This window comes from Enhydra lutris, unplaced genomic scaffold (genome assembly GCF_002288905.1).
Source record: "Enhydra lutris kenyoni isolate GAN:26980312 unplaced genomic scaffold, ASM228890v2 scaffoldscaffold77, whole genome shotgun sequence".
NCBI lineage: Eukaryota > Metazoa > Chordata > Mammalia > Carnivora > Mustelidae > Enhydra > Enhydra lutris.
This window is the reverse complement of record NW_019154161.1, coordinates 2,086,283-2,108,135: the sequence shown is the minus strand read 5'-3', so window position 1 is coordinate 2,108,135 and position 21,853 is coordinate 2,086,283. Positions and strand designations below refer to the sequence as shown.

Below are 21,853 nucleotides of genomic sequence, written 5' to 3'. Positions count from 1 at the left end.
CAAGACCCATCTCAAATGCCCCCTTTTCCAGGAAGTCCCTCTTGGATGTTCTAAGCAAATTCTAAGTTCCTCCTGTGGGCCCTCATGGCTCCCATGCTTCCCTAAGGCTCCCTGCCTTAGCCTCCATCACCCTGGTCTTGATGCTCAGTCTCCCCCCTTAGAAGGGGGGTTCCCCCAGGCCAGGGTCTAGGTCCCATTCATCTTCTGGGTCCCAATGGGAGTAATTTTTATCTCTGGAAGAAGCTGAGGTTCACAGAACTTGCAACCACAACCGTATCCCAAGGTAGAAGAACCCAGTGAGAGTCACCTCCCTCCTCTGGCCTCAGTCTCCTCCTCTGGGAAGTAGGGCACTACCAGATCACACCTTGGTTGCAACCATGACTTACCCCCACATTCTGTCTCCTCCTTCCCCCACCCAGCTGTCAGAGTGGCGGAGGCGCCAGGAGGAAGAGGCGGGAGCACTGGAAGCAGGGGAGGAGGCACGGCGCCGGGCCACCCGAGAGGCTGAGGCCCTGACCCAGCGCCTAGCAGAAAAGACAGAGGCCGTTGAGCGGCTGGAGCGGGGCCGCCGGCAGCTGGGGCAGGAGTTGGATGATGCGCTCATGGACCTGGAGCAGCAGCGGCAGCTCGTGAGCACGCTGGAGAAGAAGCAGCGCAAATTCGACCAGGTGGGGCCCCTCAGGTTGGGGGGAGGGGGAGTTGGGATGCTCTGTCACGCTTCTGCAGTCATTGCAGATTGGGTAACATGTGGCCTCACAGCTGAGCTATGAATGTGGGGGAACCCTCGGGCAAGATGCTTCTTCCCTCTAAGCCTCTGTCAGATAAGACCCCCGTTCATCCTGCTTTATGACTCTTGTCCCAAAATAATTCTTCGTAGGGCCCACCTTTTTTTTTAAGAGAGAGAGAGGGAACTCACATGTGAGCAGGGGGAGGGACATAGGAGAGGGAGAGAGAGAACCTCAAGCAGGCTCCACTCTCTGCACAGAGCCTGATGCAGGGCTTGATCCCTGGACCCTGAGATCGTGACCTGAGCCAAAAGCAAGAGTCAGAGGCTTAACTGACTGAGCCACCCAGGCGCCCTGATCGTGTACCTACCGTTACTTCCCAAGATACCCTCAAGGTGTATCAGGGCGTGCTAACCAAGAATAAACGAAACAACACATCTTGTTCCTGTTGCTGGCCCACTGTGTAGCTCAGGCAAGCTGCTTTTCCCATTTCAGCCTCAGTTTGCCCATCTAGGAAATGGGGATGGTATTAAGCATCTGGCAATCTGAGGATGACGTAAAACTCATAGGACCCCATAGCATTAGAAACCATCAGGCAACCCTGAGGTTCAAATCCCAGCTTGGCTCCTCCTGGCTGTGTGTGGCTTGGGTGAATTGCCCAATGTCGCTGTGCCTTATTTTCTTCATCTAGAAGATGGGAGAGTCATTACTTTTGCCTTCATTTTTGAAGGATTTATCATTGGCTCTTGATATCTAGGCAAAGAGTTTATGCTTTAAGCACTTTGAAGAGGTCATTCCATTTTCTGTGGCCTCCATTGTTTCAGATGAAAAGTTCGCAGTCATTCAAATCCTGTGTTTTTTATAGGGAATATATGTTTTCTTAGCTGGTTTACATTTTTTTTTCTCTCTATCTTTGGTGTTTAGCTGTTTGGCTATGATATATCCAGCTGTGGGCTTTTGAATTTATCCCACAGCTGTGGCTCGTGTTGTTGATCAAATGTGGAATTTTCAGCCATTATGTCTTAAATGTCTTTTCTGTCCCATTCTCTCTCTTTTCTCTTCTTTTTAGACTCCAAGCACACGTATGTTTGAACACTTAATACTGTACCATTGATTATCATGGCTCTATTTGTTTCTCCTAGAATTTTATATAAATTCTTCTCATATAAATCCTTTTTTTTTTTTAAGATTTTATTCATTTATTTGACAGACAGAGACCACAAGTAGGCAGAGAAGCAGGCAGAGAGAAAGAAGGAAGCAGTCTCCCTGCTGAGCAGAGAGCCCGATTCGGGGCTCGATCCCAGGACCCTGGGATCATGACCCGAGCTGAAGGCAGAGGCTTTAACCCACTGAGCCACCCAGGCGCCCCTCATATAAATCCTTTTGATTGGGTTCTTTCATTCAGAATTATTTTGAGAGTCATCCATGTTTTTGCATGGATTAATAATTCATTCCTCGGGGCACCTGGCTGACTCCATTGGTGGAGCATGCAACTCTTGATCTCAGGGTCATGAATTCAAGCCCCACATTGGGCGTAGACGTAACTTAATAAAAATTTTTATTTTAGTAATTATTTGTTCCTTTTTTTATTGCTGATAAAAAGCCACATTTAAAAAAAAAAGATTTTTCTATTTATTTGGCAGAGGCAGACACAGTGAGAGAGGGAACACAAACAGGGGAAGTGGGAGAGGGAGAAGCAGGCTTCCCACTGAGCAGAGAGCCCGATGTGGGGCTTGATCCCGGGACCCTGGGATCATGACCTGAGCCAAAGGCAGATGCTTAACAACTGGGCCTCACCCAGGCACCCCTCAATAGACCACATTTTGAAGACCATTAACTGGTTGTACATTTGAGTTGTTTCTAATTTGGGGCTATTATGAATAAAACCTTAGTCTTTCTAATAGGATGTGGTGGTTTGAATTCGCATTTCCCTAATGAACAATGACATTGAGTATCTTTCATGTGTTTATTTGCCCTTTATACCTCTTGGGTGAAGTTTCTGTCCATTTTTAAAAATTGCTTTGTTTCCTTTCTTTGCTTTGTTTTTGGGGTGGGGGTTGCTTCTTTTATTATTGAACTGTGAAAGTTCTTTATATTTGGTGAATACAAGTTCTTTACCAGATGTATCGCTTTGCAGTTATTTTTGTCCTGTCTGCGGCTTGACTTTTTACTCTTCATGGACTTTTTCAAAGAGCAAGAGGTTTGAATTTTGATGAAGTCCTATTTATTAATTTGTCACTTTGTGGGCTCTGCTTGTTAGAGTTGTGTCTGAGGAGACTTTGCCTAACCCAAGGTCACAGAAGTTTCTTATATTTTTTCCAGAAATTTTCTACTTTGCAGTTTCATATTTAGATCTGTGATCGAGTTTGGGTTAATTTGTTTATATTGTGCTCTCATGGCTCCAAATTAATTTTTTATATATGGCTACTGAATTGTTCAAACATGGCTAGAAATACTCTCTTACTGACTCATTCCTTGCTTTAAAAATCAGGGAGTGACAGTTGTCCAATCTTCCCTTCTCTTTCAAAGTTGTTCTGCTTCTTCCAGGTCCTTTGTATTTCCACACGTATTCTAGAATCTGTTTGTCAGTTTCCACACACAGAAAGGAAATCCTCTTGTGTTGGAGTGTGTTGAAGCTACAGATTAATCTGGGAAGAACTGACATCCTAATAATACTGATTTCTCACCTAGGGACATGATACATGTGCCCACTTATTTAGATCTTTACTTTTGGTACTTAAAAATTTTTTAATTTATTTACTGATAGAAAGAGAGAAGGAGAAAGCACAAGCAGGGGGAGTGGCTGGCAGAGGCAGAGAGAGAAGCAGACTCCCTGCTGAGCAGGGAACCCCACTCAGAGCTCAATCCCAGGACCCTGGGATCATAACCCGAGCCGAAGGCAGACATTTAACCAACCGAGCCACCCAGGTGCCCCCTTTTAGTACTTACAAGTGTACATCTTTCATATCTTTCATCAGATTTATTTCCAACCATTTCATATTGTCAGTGCTTTTTTAATTGGTTCTGGTTTTGGCACCGGGCTGGCTTAATCAGAAGAGTGTGGGACTCTTGATCCCGGAATTGTGAGTTCAGTCCCGCACTGGATACAGAGATTGCTTAAATTAAGCAGTTCTGATTTTTATTTCAATTTCTGATTACCACTATATAGAAATACAGTAGATTTTTATGTATTGATCTTGTATCCTACAATTTATTACCTAAATTCACTTATGAGTGTTAGTAAGTTTTTTTTAATAGATTTCATTGGATTTTCTATATTGGTGACCCTATTTTCTATGAATGAAGACAGTTTCACATCTTCCTTTCCTTTTTCTTCCCCTTTTCTGTGGGTCTCCAAATAACTGTGTGTTTGACTGCTTGATGCTGCCTTGCAGGTTATTATAGCTCTGTTAATTTTTTACAGTCTTTTTTTTTTTTTAAAGATTTTATTTATTTGACAGAGAGAAATCACAAGTAGGCAGAGAGGCAGGCAGAGAGAGAGGAGGAAGCAGGCTCCCCGCGGAGCAGAGAGCCTGATGCAGGGCTCGATCCCAGGACCCTGAGATAATGACCTGAGCCGAAGGCAGAGGCTTTAACCCACTGAGCCACCCAGGCGCCCCTTTTTACAGTCTTTTTACCCCCCCCCCATTTAGATCATTTCTATCAACACCGGCTTTCAAGTTTACTGGTTCTTCTGATGTGTCCAGTCTGCTCTCAGTTTCCTCCAATGACTTTTTGATTTCAGATATCATGCTTTCCAGTCCTGGCCTTTCTTTCTTTCTTTCTTTCTTTCTTTCTTTCTTTCTTTCTTTCTTTCTTTCTTTCTTTTTTTAAGATTTTATTTATTTATTTGACAGACAGAGATCACAAGTAGGCAGAACAGCCGGCAGAGAGGTTGAAGGGGAAGCAGGCTCCCTGCTGAGCAGAGAGCCTGTTGCAGGGCTCAATCCCAGGACCCTGAGATCATTACCTGAGCTAAAGGCAGAGGCTTTAACCCGCTGAGCCACCAAGGCACCCCAGTCCTGGCCTTTCTAATTGGTTCTGTTTTAGTTTCAATCCCTTTTGAAATAACCTTGGATCTTTAACCACCATATCCATCTGGTCCTGAAATTTATTAATCATCTTTAAAGTCCTTGTGTGATGATTCCAGTGTCAGTGTGGAGGTTATCTGTTGGTCTGTTTCCATGGACTGTTTCTTCTCTTGACCGTGAGCCCTGTTCTCTTCCCTTTTGGCGGGTCTTGCAAGTTTTATTATTGTTAATTTCTGTGTCTTTAAAAAAAAAAAAAACAGCCAGGGTTGAAGTACATTTTAAAAATGATGTACATGTTTTTGGTACCACTACCCCAGGAGGAAGAAACACCCTTTCCTCTGCTGGGTTTCTAGAGTGAGGGGCTGCTCAGTTTGATCCACTCAGAAGTTGGGCTGCTCTGGGACACAGTTGCGACTTTAATCCCTTTACCTCCCTCTTGTGTCTCCGCCTTTGTCTCCCTCTCTCTCTCTCTGTCCCTGGTTGCTCCCTCTTCCCCATCCACTTATACACTCCCTTCAGCTAATTTGTTTCCCCCACCCCCTCTCCCTCACCCCGGAAGCTCCTGGCAGAGGAGAAGGCTGCTGTCCTGCGGGCGGTGGAGGAACGTGAGCGGGTCGAGGCGGAGGGCCGGGAGCGCGAGGCTCGGACCCTGTCACTGACGCGGGCTCTGGAGGAGGAGCAAGAAGCACGGGAGGAGCTGGAGCGGCAGAACCGGGCCCTGCGGGCAGAGATGGAAGCACTGCTGAGCAGCAAGGATGATGCTGGCAAGACGGTGAGCAGGGGCCCCCGCTCCCCAGCATATACCTGTGGGCTGCCACAGGCACAGCTGACAGTGTGTGGCCCATAGCCACGTGTGTGCTCTCATGCACAGAACATGAAGGGAACCAGCCATCACAGCGACGTGTTCATGCCCAGCCCAGAATGGGAGGAGAGCCCCTTACCAAACATGTACTCCCATAACCTATACAGAGCGTGAGGAGAATCTTCCACCAAACACACATGTTCACACATGCAAGAAGTAAGGAAGGCCATTCATCAGCATGCATGCTGATATACAGATACACAGAATCGTCCAGAGAACATGAAGAGAATTTACCACAACATAACAGCCTGAGAACCGTGCCCCAGACTTGAGTTTCTGCACATGCACAAAGGCACATAAGCTCGTGTTAAATGATCACTGTGACTAAGGCTGAGTCAAGGAGGGGCTCAGGGCCAGCAGTGTGGGTAACAGAGAGGCCCCGACAGGCCAAGGGACACTTCTCTGGGAAGGTGACAGTTAAAGGAGAGGCATGTGGGGCGGGGGGCGGTTCTCAGAATTCATAAGCCCAGGTCTGCCTTCACAGGGTGTTTGGAATTTTAATTTACAACTTCCCAGAAGGTCTGAGAAAAGAAATCATAGGAGATAGTGCGATGGTGTGATCCTGGGGGGTCCCGCACAAATCAGCACTCGAGGCTGGCGCGACACGCCTTCAACCCATGTCCACACAGGATGTCCCCAAAGAAGCCCCTTAGTGAAGTGAGCTCATGATGCAAAAATCTCAAAGCCCGCGAGGAAGTTCTCTACCGTGAGCGAGCGTCAGCTGAGCTAGCTCACACTTGAACTGGACTCTCAAGGACTTGGGATCACAGAACTTGCGTGCAGAGGCAACTCATGCCGTGTTTTAGGAGGATTCAGAATGAGATAGGTCGTAACTTGCTGCCTGGGAAATGGTGAATGAAGGAGCGAACCAGAATGTGCCCATCACCTTGACCATCAAAGCTTCCCTCACTCTGTCCTAGGATAAAGCTAGGATCCTGGCCTCCCTCTCCCCGTGCCCCCCGGTGCCCAGAGCTCACCCTCCTGTCCCCACCAGGCGCATGAGCAGGAGCGATCCCGCCGGGCGGCAGAACAGATAGCCAGTGACCTGCGAGCCCAGGTGACAGAGCTGGAAGACGAGCTAACGGCCGCGGAGGACGCCAAGCTGCGGCTGGAAGTGACCCTGCAGGCTCTCAAGGCCCAGCAGGAGCGCGACCTGCAGAGCCGGGACGAGGCTGGCGAGGAGAGGCGGAAGCAGCTGGCCAAGCAGGTATGGGCGTCCATCCAGCTGGGAGGGCTCTGGTGCCTGCAGGCTAACAGAGGAGGCGAGAAAGCCTCAGTCACCTCCCTGCTGCTCCAAGTTGCTTCCCAAGGCCCTCCTGCTGGCCAGCCCACTCACCCACCGGAACCCGTGAACTCACACGCATGTCCCATTGACCGACTGACATACCCAATCGGACATCATCACCAGACAATTCACCCAGCATCTCCCTGGGCATCCGCACAGCCCCCCACCCACGCACAGCCTACACAGCAGCACCTCTGCTTCTCCACCCGCCCAGCTGCCCCTTTCCAGCAACTTCCTCTCCCCAGCCCCCAGCCTGCCCCAGTGCTCCTCCATCGCTCAAGGACCAGCTCCTCTGCACCCCTTCAACCACAGCCTTCCTTGAGCGTTCATGTACTCATCCCCCTCTCCCTGGGCTCCGCAACGTCCATTCATGGCTTGGCCAGTGGAGGGACTTCCAGTGCTCTGCAGCCGGCTGGAGCTGGGTGCCGAGCATGGGAGGGGCAGGGCAGCTCTGCGTGTAGAAGGACCTTCCTGAGCTGTGTGGGCAGGGATGGGCGGGGACACACATGGGAGCAGAGCAGAGGCTGGAGGAAAGGGGGAGAGGGAAAAACCCAGAGCTGGGGGGTCTGGGGACGAAGAGCTGGGATCCCTTCGGAGCCTAGAGAAGCAAGAGGGCAGGCGGAGTGGCACTGGTGGCCTGGACAGTGGCTGGCCGGTGGACGTCTAGGTCCCGAGCATCTAGAGGGAGCCTGGGCCTCCGGTCCCCAAAGCCTGCCCCTCCCGACCTCTCCGCAGCTGAGGGATGCAGAGGTGGAGCGGGACGAGGAACGCAAGCAGCGCGCCCTGGCCGTGGCCGCCCGCAAGAAGCTGGAGGTGGAGCTGGATGACTTGAGAGCCCAGAACGCGGCCGCCCAGCAGGGCAAGGAGGAGGCGGGGAAGCAGCTCCGCAAGATGCAGGTAGGGGTGGGGCTCAACCCCCGGGGGTGGGGCGGGGTGGGGGGGCGCGAGCCCCGCTTTATAAACGTACACGCGTCAAAGGCTCACTTGCTTCTTTTTATATTTTTTATTGACCTTACTTAAAATCCTTAGCTTTGAAGTCCAATTTCTTCATTCTATTTAACCTTTTGAAATGGAAATGACTTAGGGCTCCTCCCCTAATACGAAAGTTATATCTGGTGGTTTAAAAAAAAAAAAAATTGGCGGGGCGGTGGGAGTGCCTGGATGACGCAGTCGGTGGAGCACGGGACCCTTGATCTCAGGGTCCTAAGTTCGAGCCCCAGGTTGGGAGTAGAAATTACTTGAGAAAAAAAATTTTAATGATAATGATGTGTCCGTGTAAAGTCTAATTTAAAAAAAAAAAGGTATAGAACTGGGCTGTCCAGTACAGTGGGTGCCAGCCCCATGAGGCTGTTGGGCATCTATGATGTGGTGAGACTGAAGTCCAAATTACCTGCTGGATTCTGAAGACTTAGTACAAAAAAAAAAAAAAAAAAAAAAAGTATAATATCTCAATAATTTTTACAGTGATTATAAATAGAAATAATAATATTTTGGATATTGGCTAAATAAAAATAGAGCGTTTAAACTACTTTCACCCATTTCTTTTCATTTTTTTAATCTGGCCACTAGAAAATGTAAAACAACGCATGTCCTTGCAGTATCTCCCCCAGGGCAGCGTTGGAATAGAAAGATCCCCTCTCCAAAAAGTAAAAATTCCCCACTACGTCATCCCTGAGAGAGAACAGAGAACGTGCCTGCCCTGAAAAGCTATTATTATGGAGCAAATAATAATATTAATAACAACGATGCTAATTGTCCTGCTGGTAGTACCAAGCCAGGTGCTGTCCTCACTCTCCCCTCTACAGAGTTTTTGTTAACGGTGGTGGACATCAGGTTTGTGTTTTATTTCTGTTTAAGAGCCACTGAGAAGTCTTACACTGGCACTTTGACACACACAGCGGTGTGGCCGCATAGCAAAGTGACTAGGAGGGAAACCCTGGGGCCAGATGGCCTGGGTTCAAGTCCTGACTCTGCCATTTACCACACTTGGCTTGTTGGGGAGCCTCTCTGCCTCGGTTGCTCCACGTCTACACTGGGGAGGGAGCCAGTCTCCACCAGCTGGAGCTGTGAGGATTAAGGGAGTCCGTACGTGTATGTAACAGAGGCTGGCCAGGGTAGAGGTTCAGTAAGTGTGCGCCAGCATTAGTATTCCGGTTACGGCAGAGGCTAAATACTGCACCCATTTCATGCTTATTTTAATTTTAAGGTGTTACTTTTTTTAAACGGGAGGTAGCCGAAGCCCAGAGATTGGGAGGGGTTGGTCCAAGGTCACAGAGCAAGGGCCTGGGGTCGGTTGCAGAGCTTTGCTTGAGGTCCTGCAGGGCTGAGGTGAGGGTAGGGGCCTCCCGGTGAGTCACACCCAGGCTGCGCCCGCTCACTCGCTTCGTTCCACCCAGGCCCAGATGAAGGAGCTGTGGCGGGAGGTGGAAGAGTCGCGCACTTCCCGGGAGGAAATCTTTGGCCAGAATCGGGAGAGTGAGAAGCGCCTCAAGGCGCTGGAGGCGGAGGTGCTGCGGCTACAGGAGGTATTGCCAGGATGGGCGTGGCCCTGGAAGTGGGGTGAGCGGGGATTGGAGGCAGAGGATGGGCGGGCCCCTGGGGAGGGGGGGGCGGGCCCCTGGGGAGGGGGGGCGGGCCCCTGGGGATGGGGGGGCGGGCCAAAGACTAGGCTTGGCGGCGCTACTGGGGATGGTTCTGGGTGGGGGGAGATTGGAGTCAGGAAGGCTGGGGAGAAAGGACAAGGCCTGAGCTAGGGCCATGGGGGTGCAGGGAGGAGACAAGGCAGAGAAAATAAAGGGTCGACATAGACAGGACTGTAAGGAGGCAGAGGAGGTAAGGAGAGACCTTGGGGGTTAGGACCTGTGACGACACGGGGGGGGGGGGGGGGGGGGGGAGATGGCTGGAGGAGCAGGTTGGAAAGGAGATGCTCAGTGAGGCCATGCCGAGGGGGAGGGGCTTGGGAATGGATATGAGTCAGAGCTCCAGACACAGATTCGGGAGACATCTGCCTGTAGATCGAAGTTCATTCCAAGGTTGCCCACGGGTGGTGTGTTCGTGTGCACTGAAGACGAGGCCAAAAGACTTGAGGTGTGAGGGGCAAGGAGGCCGGTGCCCAAGTAGCGTCACCCCACCACTGCTGACCACTACTGACCACTACTCCCTCTGTCATCACAGGAACTGGCCGCCTCAGATCGTGCCCGGCGGCAAATCCAGCAGGAGCGGGATGAGATGGCAGACGAGTTGGCCAATGGCAGCCTTAGCAAGTGAGTGGCCCATCGCAAAATGGAGCAGGGCACCCTCCTTGGCCCTCGCACCCTCTCAGCTTCCCTGTTCCCGTTCTCCTTAGGGCAGCCATTCTGGAAGAGAAGCGTCAGCTGGAGGGGCGCCTGGGGCAAATGGAAGAAGAGCTAGAGGAGGAACAGAGCAACTCAGAGCTGCTCAATGACCGCTACCGCAAGCTGCTCCTGCAGGTGAGCACCGCCGCGCGGCCTCCGGACTGCCTGGGACCCCGCTGACCCGGGCCTGTAACCTTCAGCCCTCTTATTCAACAGCTAAAGCAGAAGGGAGTGTCTGGGTTGGGTTCTAATGGTTGAATAGGAGTTCTGAAGGAGGGGATAGGCAGTGGTGCATTCATTCAGTTGTATTTCTGAGGCTTCTCTAGGGCTGGATCCAGAGATGAATGATGTGGGTTCTCTGTCCTGCTAAGTTCTCTGGGAACATAGACATGGAACTACAGTGTCTATGGGTGGGGTGGCATTTGTGATAATAGAAGGATCTTGGGCCCCGCAGATGGACAGAGATAGAGAGAGAATGGGGGAAGGAGGGAGAGAACTTGCTCCAAGAATCATAAGAAGGTATGTGGGAGAAGGAACATTTGGCTGGGGTTTTAAGGCATAAGTAGGAGCTAGACAGAGAAAAGCATATTTTCATTTGTATATTTATTTATAAATACTGTCCAAAACTTCTGGAGGCTCAGGTCCTATGCTGGGTGGTGCTGGGGACCTGGCAATGGATCATTCCAGGTCTCTGCCTTTAAGGACATCCTAGTCTGATGGAGGAGATGTACTATCCCCATACAGAAATATAAATGAAAGTGAAGGCAGCACAAGACACTGTGAGAACCTAGAGGAGACTACTGACCCAGCCTGGAGGTTGGGGGCTATCAAGGAAGACTTCCTGATAGAGGAGATATCTTAAAAGATCTTGAAGGAAGTTAAGAGTTTGCCAGGCAGGCAGTGGAGGGATGGGATTTCCAAAGAGAGGCCTTTGGAAATAGTGGAGATGTCTCCACTATTTCATTAATTTATATTTTATTTGAGAGAGACCATGTGTATGAGAGGGGGCCGGTGGGAAGGGGCAGAGGAAGAGAAAGAGAATCTCAAGCAGGCTCCATGCCCAGTGTGGGGTTGATCCCACACCCCTGAGATCATAACCTGAGCCAAAATCAAGAATTGACACTTGACTGACTGAGCTAGCCAGGTGCCCTCATTATTTTTTAGATACATTTTGAGGCCTCTCAGGAACCATGCCCTGATCCTGCTGGGGATGCAGGGAAATGTTCAGACCCTAGCTCAGCCCTTGGGAAGCACCTAGACCAGTAGGAGAGGCAGTCATACTCCAGGATGATGAGCTCACTCAGAGTGAAAGCCCAGTCATATACAAGGCCCCACACTCTGCTCCCCGGCTAACTCAGACCTTATCTCTAACCCTTCTTTATCCCTGGTTGACTCTGCTCCAGCCACACCAGCCTCCTCACTATTCCTTGACTCTGCGAGGTTTATTCCTACCTCAGGGCCTTTTCACTTGCTGTTCCCACCTTCTGGGAGAGAGCTCTTATCCCCGACCATCCTATGTCTCATTCCCTCAGAAGAGCCTTCCCTGACCACCCTGTGTGAAACAGCCAGCTTCTCTTCCACAGTTCTCCTCCATTCTCTCTCCTTTAATCTCCTTCATATCACTTACTGCTACATGGCACTATATTATGTATTTACCTGTTTGTCTGCTCTCCATCTCCCCACTAGAATGTAAGCACCTTGAGGGGATCCTGAGTGGCTCAGTTGGTTAAGCATCTGACTCTTGATCTTGACTCAGTCTTGATCTCGGGGTGGTGAGTTCAAGCCCCACGTTGGCTCCATGCTGGGTGTGGAGGCTATTAAAAAAAAAAAAAAGTAAGCGTTTTAAGAGTAGGGCTTCTGTCTTAATTGTGATCACTGTTCTATCTTTGGATCTAAAACAGTGCTAGGTGCTCATTAGAAATGAGGTAAATAACCCAATACATGCTCTAGTGAAGGACACTTAACCCAACCTGCATCCTTGGCTGTTAGTGGAAAGGAGGACCTCTTTAAAAAATCAAAATGGGATGGGGGGCGGGGTGGTGTGGTGTGCCTGGGTGGCTCAGTCAGTTAAGTGTCTGACTCAGCTCAGGTCATGATCTCGGGTTCCTGGAATTGAACCCTTTAGTTGGATCCCTACTCGGCAGGGAGTTTGCTTCTCTCCCTGGGCCCCTACCCCCTGCTCACACGTGTGCACATATGTGTGCTCTCTCTCTCTCTAAAGTACAGTAAATAAGTCCTTCGGGGCACTTGGCGGGCTCAGTCATTAAGCGTCTGCCTTCAGCTCAGGACATGATCCCGGGGGTCCTGGGATGGAGCCCTGCATCGGGCTCCCTGCTTGGCAGGAAGCCTCCTTCTCCCTCTCCCACTCCCCCTGCTTGTGTTCCCTCTCTCACTGTGTCTCTCTCTATCAAATAAATAAATAAAATCTTTTAAAAAATTAAAATAAAGTACAGTAAATAAGTCTTAAAAAAAATCAAAATGGGGGCAGAGCACCTGGGTGGTTCGGTTGGTTAAGCATCTGACTTCAGCTCAGGTCATGATCTCAGGGTCCTGGGATCAAGCCCCACATTAGGCTCTGCACTCATCGTGGCGTCTCCTTGGGACTCTCTCTCCCTCTCTTTCTGCCCCTCCCCACTTCTCTCTCTGAAGTAAATAAACAAATCTTTAAAAAAAAAAATCAAAATGAAACTTAAAAAGACACAAAAATGGAGTTACAAGAAAATAGCAAATATTGAAGACAGGCAAAGAAGATCCAACATATGGTAATGGGAGTTCCCAAAGAAGACGACCCCAGGAAGAGGAAAGAGCAAATAACCTGAGAGCATGACACAAGAACTTTCCTGAAATACTACAGTTGGAAGCTACGTACCAGAGGAGCACACTGTGTATCCAAGGATACTGACCTACCAAAACTGATACCAAGGGGTGCGTGGGTGGCTCAGTTGGTTAAGCATCTGCATTTGGCTCAGATCATCATCCCAGAGTCCTAAGATCAGACCCCACATCAGACTCCCCGAGGGAGTCTGATTCTCCCTCTCCCTCTGCCCCTGCTGCTTCTCTCTCTCTCTCTCTCTCTCAAATAAATAAATAAATAAATAAATAAATAAATAAATAAAACTGATACCAAGACAGATGCTAGTAAAACTATTGCACAAATAAGGGAGGGGGCAGGGAGGTCTCCTTAGCCATCTAGGAAAAAATGCCTGTGATCTATGAAGAAAAGAAAATTTGATTGTCGTCAGATTTTTGAGAGCAAGACTTCGTGCTGCAAGAAAATGGAAGATATAGTTAAGATTCTCAGCATAAGACGTGAGCCATGGATTTTTGCACCCAGCAAGACTTCCTTCCAAGTATAAAGGACACAGAAGAGGTGTTAGCATGCAGAAGCTCAGCGGCCCTGTCCCCACAAGTGATTCTTGAGGAATCTACGAGGCTGGCGGTCCTCAAAGTGGCCCCAGCGTCACCTGAGAACTTGCTGGAAATGGAAGTTCTTGGGCCTCGGCCAAGCCCGAGTGAGTGAGGAATACCAGAGGTGGGGCAGCAATCTGTTTTAAGAAGCCCAGTAGGTTCTGACGCATGCCACCTCTGAGAGCCAGGTCCGGGTGATCGGAATCATTAGAGAGACAGCAGCGCCAGGGCGTAAGGAGCGACCAGTTTGCTCATTGTTCTAAGACTCAGTGAGGGCTGAAAAGGAATAAGGAAGGTAACAGCTGTCTGCTCAGTTGTGTGTAGTGCAATTATTTTTAAATTAAGAGAATGGACAAATATGTAAAAAAAAAAAAACAACCCTGTATTACTAGATTGAGTAATTATATTGGTAAGGACAGTATTCACATCGTGTTTCTGAGACCATCACGTGTGCAATGTGGGACAAAGTCAGTGAGTAAAGACGGCATCTTCACGTCCTGTTGCCGCCTGTGTCCGTAAGCGCGTAAGCACCTAAATGTAGGTGGGTCATGAGGAGAGGCTTAATTAAAATCAAACAAAACTCTGTGGTTCTGAATTGCACTTGGGCATGTTCATGTGAACTTGTGAGGTATTTTGTAGACAGCCGTCCTATCTCTGTCTACTCAAAAGGCCTGAGAACAGTAACCAGTCCAGGAGCTGTGAGCATCCCCGGTACCCAAGTTTGCCATCCAGAAACGCCAAGTCCCGCTAAAAGAGACTATAGCTTCTTTACAAATGGCTGATTCCAGATCTGAAACAGGAAATAAACAAGAGGAGACTGGGGCCTGCTGGTCATACCTCACCTTAGTCTGCTCGGGCCGCCGTGACAAAATACCACAGCGTTGGCGGGGGGCTCACACAACAGACAGTTCTCTCTCACAGTTCTGGAGGCTGGGAGTCTAAGATCAAGGTGCCAATGAGGAAGATTTTATTCTGAGGTCTCATCTGTTGGCTTGGAGGCAGCCACCGTATGTGAGAGCTCTCTCTTGAGGCTCCTTATAAGGGCACAGATGCCATCATGGGGGTCCCACCGTCGTGGCCTCATCGAACCCTAACTGCCTCCCGAAGGCCCCATAACAAGATCCCACCACATTTCACAAGATCAGCACATTGTGGGTTAGGACTTCAACGTAGGAATTTTGCAGGGACACAAGCGTTCAGTCTACACCATACCAGTTATCGAGGGAGCTAGCATACTTTTTTTTTTTTTAAGATTTTATTTATTTATTTATTTACTTGAGGTGGAGGGGGAGAAGACAAGTAGGGGGGAGCAGCAGAGGCAGAAGGAGACGCAGACTCCTCGCTGACAAAGAGCCTGATGCAGGACTCAGTCCCAGGACTCTGAGATCATGACCTGAGCCAAAAGCAGACACTTAACCAACTGAGCAACCCGGGTGCCCCGGGAGCCGGCATACTTACATCAAAAAGCACCTAGATATCAACCAGGAGAGGCTCCTGTTGGCCCCAAATGCAGCAGTTAAAGCTTCTACAAGGATAATAATCACAACTGCTTTAAATCAGTCCGGTCTGTTTAAATCCATGAGGTCAGTGATTTCCTTCCACTACTCATTAGTCACTATATTCGTTTCCTAGGGCACCCGTAACAAAGTCCCCCAAACCAGGTAGCTTCAAAACAACAGCAAGTTAGGGGACACTGGGTGACTCAGCTGGGTAAGTGTCTGACTCTTGATCTCAGCTCAGGTTTTGATCTCAGGGTTGTGAGTTCAAGCTCCACGCTGGGCATGGAGCCTGCTTAAAAAATGAAGAACGTGTATTCATATTGTTTTTTCTAAAAGAAACATAGACGAGAGTTTTAAATGGGCAAGATTCAACTGTAGGATCTATACCTTCATCTTGGAGGGATAAAACTTGAAAGAGGAGCAAAGAAGTGATGACCGTGACAATGAGGACAATGTGCTATTTGGTGGGGAATGGTTGGGGTTGGTATTAGGGTGGTCAGGTGCTGGGCCTTGTGAAGCGGCACCGTTCTGTTTCTAAACCGGGGTGTTTGCCTTTCGACGCCTGAGGTCATGGACTTATCAGTTTCTGACTTTCTGTATTACAGTTTCATTTTCCAATAAAAAGTAAAAAAACAAAAAAAAAGAACATATGCTAATCACTGTGTCGCTGTGTTCCTGTGAGAGCCCAGTGAAATAAAGCATGAATCAGCCTGAACCTGACTCACTTCCTTAGCCCCGGCGAGGACCTCAGTCAGAGTACGAGCTGAATAAATCAACAGGAACTATTATTAGGGGTGTGTTTACACATTGTCAATGTAGTAGCTGCTGTTTGTTGAGCTGGCATTTTTTTTAAGATTTTATTTATTTATTAGAGAATGAACAGTGGGGAGGGGCTGAGGGAGAGAGAAAGAGAAGCAGGCTTCCTGCTGAGCAGGAACTCCCATGGGGGGCTGATCCCAGGACCCAGAGATCATGACCTGAGCTGAAAGCAGACGCTTAACCAACTGAGCCACCCAGGCATCCCGAGCTGACATTTCTTAAAATGACCCTGCACGTCACCCATATCAGAACCATCTGAGGTGCTTGTTGAAAATGTGGATTCGTGGACACTCCTCTGCCTTCCAACCCTGGATCAGCCAGAAGCAGAACTTCTGGGGGGAGGAACCCTGCAGTCTGCATCTTTTTCTTAAGCTCCCCACATAATCCAAGTGCAAACAGAAGTGTGATAACCCTTTGAATGGACTCATTCACAGTCAGAGGTAGAATTTATAGCATTTAAACAAGTTTGTGATAGTCCTGTGGACTCATTAAAATATAGCAGAAAGCTATCGGAAAGGTGAAAACACGGGGCTGGCGCTGTTGTTGGCTGCTAAGACAATCAGGGAAAATACATGCTGTTTATTGAGTATCTAGTATGTCCCAGGCTCTGTGCTACACACTTAACCTTTGTCAACTCACTTAATTGTGGGAGGTGCCTGAATTTACCTACCGTCTTCCCGTTGAGACTCTCCCATGATGGTTCTGCTTTTCCCACTGCTACAGGTGGAATCACTGACTACAGAGCTGTCAGCTGAGCGAAGTTTCTCGGCCAAGGCAGAGAGCGGGCGACAGCAGCTGGAGCGGCAGATGCAGGAGCTCCGGGGGCGCCTAGGTGAGGAGGATGCTGGGGCCCGGGCCCGCCAGAAGATGATCATTGCAGCCCTTGAGTCTAAGCTGGCCCAGGCTGAGGAGCAGCTGGAGCAGGAGAGCAGGTAGGTTGGGGGGGGGGGGCGCACAGCTGGAGGGTGGTCCCCACATTCTGATCAGGGAGATGAAGGGGAGCTGTGTTACAAGCCCCTGGTTTAGAAACATCCTAAAGATGTCATAATATTAATGATTGCTGATTTCCTCTATTATTTAAGATACTTGGGGCTACAAGTAACTGTACTCCCACTAAGAATAAGATTTAAACAGTAATGTAGGGGCGCTTGGATGGCTCAGTCAATTGAACATCTGACCTTTGGCTTTGGCTCAGGTCATGGTCTCAGGTCATGGGATCGAGCCCCATGTTGGACTCCACACTCTCCCTCTGCTCCTCCCTGCTCCCACACAGTCTCTCTCTAAAGTAAATAAATCTTCAAACAGTAATATAGCGGTTAGCTCTAGCTGCATAACAAACAAGCCTAAAGTTTAGTGGCTTAAAAGAACACCCATTTCTTACTGCTCATGAGTCTTTGGCTGGCTGATGGGTTCTGCCGATCTGAGGGTGGGAGCTTCATTCATGTGTCCGAACCATTTGCTTAATGCCTTGCCTGGGACAGTGAGGCTCACTTGTCCCTGCTACAGACTGGCCCAGGATTGTTCACATGACAGAGTCCAGGTTCCACGGGTGAGGGCAAGTGTTAAAGGTTTCTTGGGGCCTAGACTTGGAACTGGTACAACGTCACTTCTGCTGCATCCTCCTGTCACTAACGCAAGTCGTGTCGCCAGCTCGGATTTAAGGGAATGCTGAAATAGATTCTGTCTCTTGGTGAGAGAAGCTGCAAAATCCTATTGCAAAGGCTGTGGGTAGAGGAAGAGGTGAGAATTGAGGCCATTTCTGTCCTAGGCAGAGCAGTGGCCTTGGGGACATGTATGGGAAACATGGTGTTTCCAGGGTGTTTGGAGGAGGGTGACTGGTCCTGAGAGCCTGTGACTCAGGAGAGGGATGGGAGGCAAGAGCCTTGAATGCCAGGCCGAAGAACTCTGTCTTGGGAAGATGGAAAGCCATGGATATCTGTGAGCCGGAGGGGATGGGGGTAGGGTCAGTGCTGGGTGTAAAAAGTCCTCCTGGGGATCAAGTTGGGAGCAGACTGGAGGACAGAGACTGGGAGCTGGGAGGCTAGAGAGGAGGCTGGGTGATTGTGGCAGAAAATGAGGCCTAAGCTGAGGCTAAAGAGTGAGGATAGACATGAGGGAATGAAAAAGAGAGAGAGGCAGAAGGGGTAGAGCAGGGTGCTGATAGGCTGTTGTGGGTGTAGGGAGAAGAGGACAGTGTTAGCAGTTAAGTCCCAGTGACTGGGGGAATAGTGGGGAAACAAGTTGAGTTCACTGGGGAGTGTGATAAACATGGGGTCTCAAGGACAGGCAATGGGAACCAACCCCAGAGGGTCTATGGAAGAAGGTGTTGTCATCCCAGGGCCCAGCCAAGGGCCCAGGGGCTCACAGGAGATGTAGTTTGGGGTCTCTGGAGAGGCCTTCCAGAGGCAGATGGATATACCACTCTGAGCTCTTTCCCCTCCCCCATTATACAGATGGAGAAACTGAGGCTCAGAGGGTGTTAATGACCTACTCAAAGTCATCCTGGGAGCAAGGAGTGGCTGGGGGATCTGTAGTTCAAGGAGCCTCCCCCACCGCATCCCTTTCCACAGCTTGAGCCCTCCCACTCCCCTAGCCCCATGTCTGCCTTTCAGCCCATCTGAGGCTGCCAAGCACCACCCATCACTAGGGGCCCCTCACATGGACTTCACCCCAGGTGTGATGGTCCTTGCAGGAAAGGATAGAGGAGCCAGGGTTGTGGATGGGGAAATTTGGGGGACGGGAGGGAATGGCTTTGAGGGGGCAGGAGGTGGGGATGGCTCTGGTGTCTGATCTGCAGATCTAGGGGGAGCACAGGGGGAGAAGGAACTAGTTGGGGAGAAGGCGCTGAGCCTGGTGAGGAATATGAGGGGTGTGGGGGGTGTGTGGGGTCTGGTGGATGATCGAGGCCGGGGGCCTACCTGGCTGGAGCCCAGGAAACAGATTTAGCAGATGGCTGTGGAGACCTGGGGTGCTGATGAGCTTGTCCAGGGGAAGCATGTGTATGAGAGGGAAGAAGCAGCCAGGGTGGCTGATGGAGATGCTCTGGGCTTCCAGAGTGTCCCCCACACACTTGTGGACAGTGGAGAAGGGAATTGAGAGAGAAGGGACAGGCCAGGTCAGGCGGGAGAACACAGCCTTGAGCTGGGGGCTCGGGCTGGAGGACAGAGAGGAGGGGACAGGACAGAGTCCAGGGGACATCAGGACAGGGTGAGCATGAGGCAAGGAAGGAAGGGGCAAAGATAATGCCTTAGATCTGACCTGGGGACTGGTGGTCAGTGAGGCAGTTCCCCAAGAGGAGGACTGGGGTGCACAGTGGGGTACGGGAACTGGTGTAGACATGAGCCACTTTCAGGAACATTGAGCACCTTGGTACAAGTCAAGGACTGGATGCCGTGCAGTCGGGAGCCTGGGAGCCATGTCTGGCCTGTATAAACTGTGGGAGCCACTGAGGGTGGGAAAGAGGGAAGAGGCCACTGCAAAAACAGGACAGCAGCCCCTGGACAAGGCTGAGGGGACAGAAGCCCACATGAGCACCTCTCCTCATTGCCTCCTTCATACCCCTCTCCAGGGAGCGCATCCTCTCCGGCAAGCTGGTGCGCAGGGCCGAGAAGCGCCTGAAGGAGGTGGTGCTCCAGGTGGAGGAGGAGCGGAGGGTGGCTGACCAGCTCCGGGACCAGGTGAGCCACTGACGTTTCTGGGGAGCAGCGGGGGGATGGTCTCCGCTGACAGAGACGTAGCCCATGTTGTCTGGATGCAGTGAGTTCCCATCACGAGAGGCCACGTGTGACCACCATCCTGGGGCTTGGTACATCAGTGGAGAGCTGGCATCAGTGACTTTGCAATCTGTCCATTGTGGGATCGAGGACAGGTCCTGGTGGGGAGCTGAGACAGCCAGGGAGAAGGAAGAACTGAAACCCTACCCAGAGGCTAGGCCGGGGCTAAAATCACAATGTGTAATGTTTACAGAATGCCTACTGTGGGCCAGGCACTGTGCGAAAGACATTAGGTGTAGTATATTCAGTTTTTATCAGAACCCTACAAGGCAAGTACTATCCTTTTCCCTCTTATTCAGGTGATAAAAATGAGGCAGAGAGATGATCATGAGAGATGGCGTCTGGGTTCAAACCCCAGGACTCCGACGGCAGTCTCTCTGCTCTTATTTATTTATTGAGCAGCAAGTGCTGTGCCACTTGGTTTAAAAAACCAAAAAACAAAAACATGTTTGCATTCTCTTACCAGTCCCAACGCACAGGTGGGAGAACAGAAACTTCAAAAGGGGACACAGTTTTTATCAAAGTCACACAGTTAGTAGAGACAGAGCCTGCATCAGATCCCGGGACTCTCTGACTCTAGATAGCGTCACCGTGGCCTTAAAAGCTCCGCTACTGCTTATTTGCCCTGCATCCCGTGATTATCCGGCACCCACCACTGTATTTGGCATTGGAGATGTGGCTGTGAACAAAACAGAGAAGGTCCCCCATTCATGGAGCTCACATTTGTAGCATAAGGAAAGGAAGACACAAACCTATAAATAAGGAGAGATGAGGACAGATTGTGACAGGCGCTGTGGAGGAACGAGAGATGAAGAGAAAAGGAGAGGTGGAGGATTAGGGAATACTCCCTAGATTGGGGGTGAGGGGGTCGGGTCAGGAAGATCTTTCTAAGGAGGTGACATACGAATTGAGAACTGAAAGGAGAGAAAGAGCCAGGCAGGGGGAACAGCAGGTGCAAAGGCCCTGGGGTGTGGAAATAAGTCTGGTGAGTTTAGAGCAAAAAGCAGAGCAGTGTGGCTGGAGAGAAGAATGGGGAGGGAAAGTTGAGTGATAAGAAAGGAGGCCAGAGGGGTTGGTGGGAGGCAGATAACGTGTGTCCCCTCCCCAAAGACAGAGATAGCAGGGTTTGGGGAAGGTCTTGGTGAAGATGGTCTCCCAATGGGTTTATGGGAAGAAGACCCTGCAGGACCTGGAATGCCAGACTGAGGGGCTGGCACTTTGTCTCAGTGCCACTGGGAAGCCATGGGAGGGCTTTGAGCAGAGGAGAGATGGGGTCAGCTCTGGGCATAGAAAGACCCCTCTGAGGCCAAGTAGGGGACAGCCTCACATTTGCATCTGGGGTGGAGGCTGGCAAGAGGATCTAGAACGAAGCATGAACAGAAGGCAGGGGGCAGGAGAGATGGGGTTCGGGGGCCCAAGGGAGTGGCCCAGAGACGCAGCCCAGTCCTCTACTCCCACCAAGCTGGAGAAGGGCAACCTTCGGGTGAAGCAGCTGAAGCGGCAGCTGGAGGAGGCCGAGGAGGAGGCATCCCGGGCTCAGTCAGTCCGCCGAAGGCTGCAGCATGAGCTGGAGGATGTCACAGAGGCCTCGGAGTCCATGAACCGGGAGCTGAACACGCTGAGGAACCGGCTCCGGTAGGGCCAGCCGCGCATGCGCACCCTCCCTCCATAAGCCCCGCCCCCCAGCTCTCTCTGCCCGCCTCCTTTAACCTCTGTCTCTCGGTCTTCCCTCCTCCCTGCAGACGTGGCCCCCTCACCTTCACCACCCGCACGGTGCGCCAGGTCTTCCGACTGGAGGAGGGCGTGGTCTCGGAAGAGGAGGCCGAGGAGGCAGAGCCTGGGGCTGGGCCGGCACCACCAGAGCCTGATGGGCCGCCTGTGTCCCAGCCCCAGTGACCCCACCCTGTTCCCAGCCATGGCCCCTCCCTCCCTGGCCCCTGGCCCCTGGAGGCCCAAGTCCCAGGAACCCTCCCTCCGACCTCCAGCTTCTTGCACTTTGGAAATGGTGCCACCCTCTGGCACTAGAGCACTTACCAACCCAATGGCGGGGGCGGGTGCTGCGACCTCCTGTAAACCCCTAAACACAGGAGCTGGCAAGCAGGGAGACGAGGACTGG

The 21,853-nt window shown here is 50.6% G+C and overlaps 1 protein-coding gene across 3 annotated transcripts in view; it reads left to right on the top strand.

The window, feature by feature from the left end:
- Window positions 1–21,633, top strand: part of LOC111160648 (myosin heavy chain 14) — a 77,365-nt gene extending 55,732 nt beyond the window's left edge. For all 3 annotated transcript variants that reach the window (XM_022523882.1, XM_022523881.1, XM_022523880.1), the window contains 11 exons: window positions 420–668; window positions 5,316–5,528; window positions 6,613–6,825; window positions 7,639–7,800; window positions 9,300–9,428; window positions 10,078–10,166; window positions 10,250–10,373; window positions 16,688–16,896; window positions 19,533–19,641; window positions 21,200–21,372; window positions 21,480–21,633. In XM_022523882.1, coding sequence (XP_022379590.1) covers window positions 420–668; window positions 5,316–5,528; window positions 6,613–6,825; window positions 7,639–7,800; window positions 9,300–9,428; window positions 10,078–10,166; window positions 10,250–10,373; window positions 16,688–16,896; window positions 19,533–19,641; window positions 21,200–21,372; window positions 21,480–21,633 — 1,824 coding nt within the window. The remainder of the gene's footprint in view (window positions 1–419; window positions 669–5,315; window positions 5,529–6,612; window positions 6,826–7,638; window positions 7,801–9,299; window positions 9,429–10,077; window positions 10,167–10,249; window positions 10,374–16,687; window positions 16,897–19,532; window positions 19,642–21,199; window positions 21,373–21,479) is intronic.
- The last annotated feature ends 220 nt before the right edge of the window (window positions 21,634–21,853 follow it).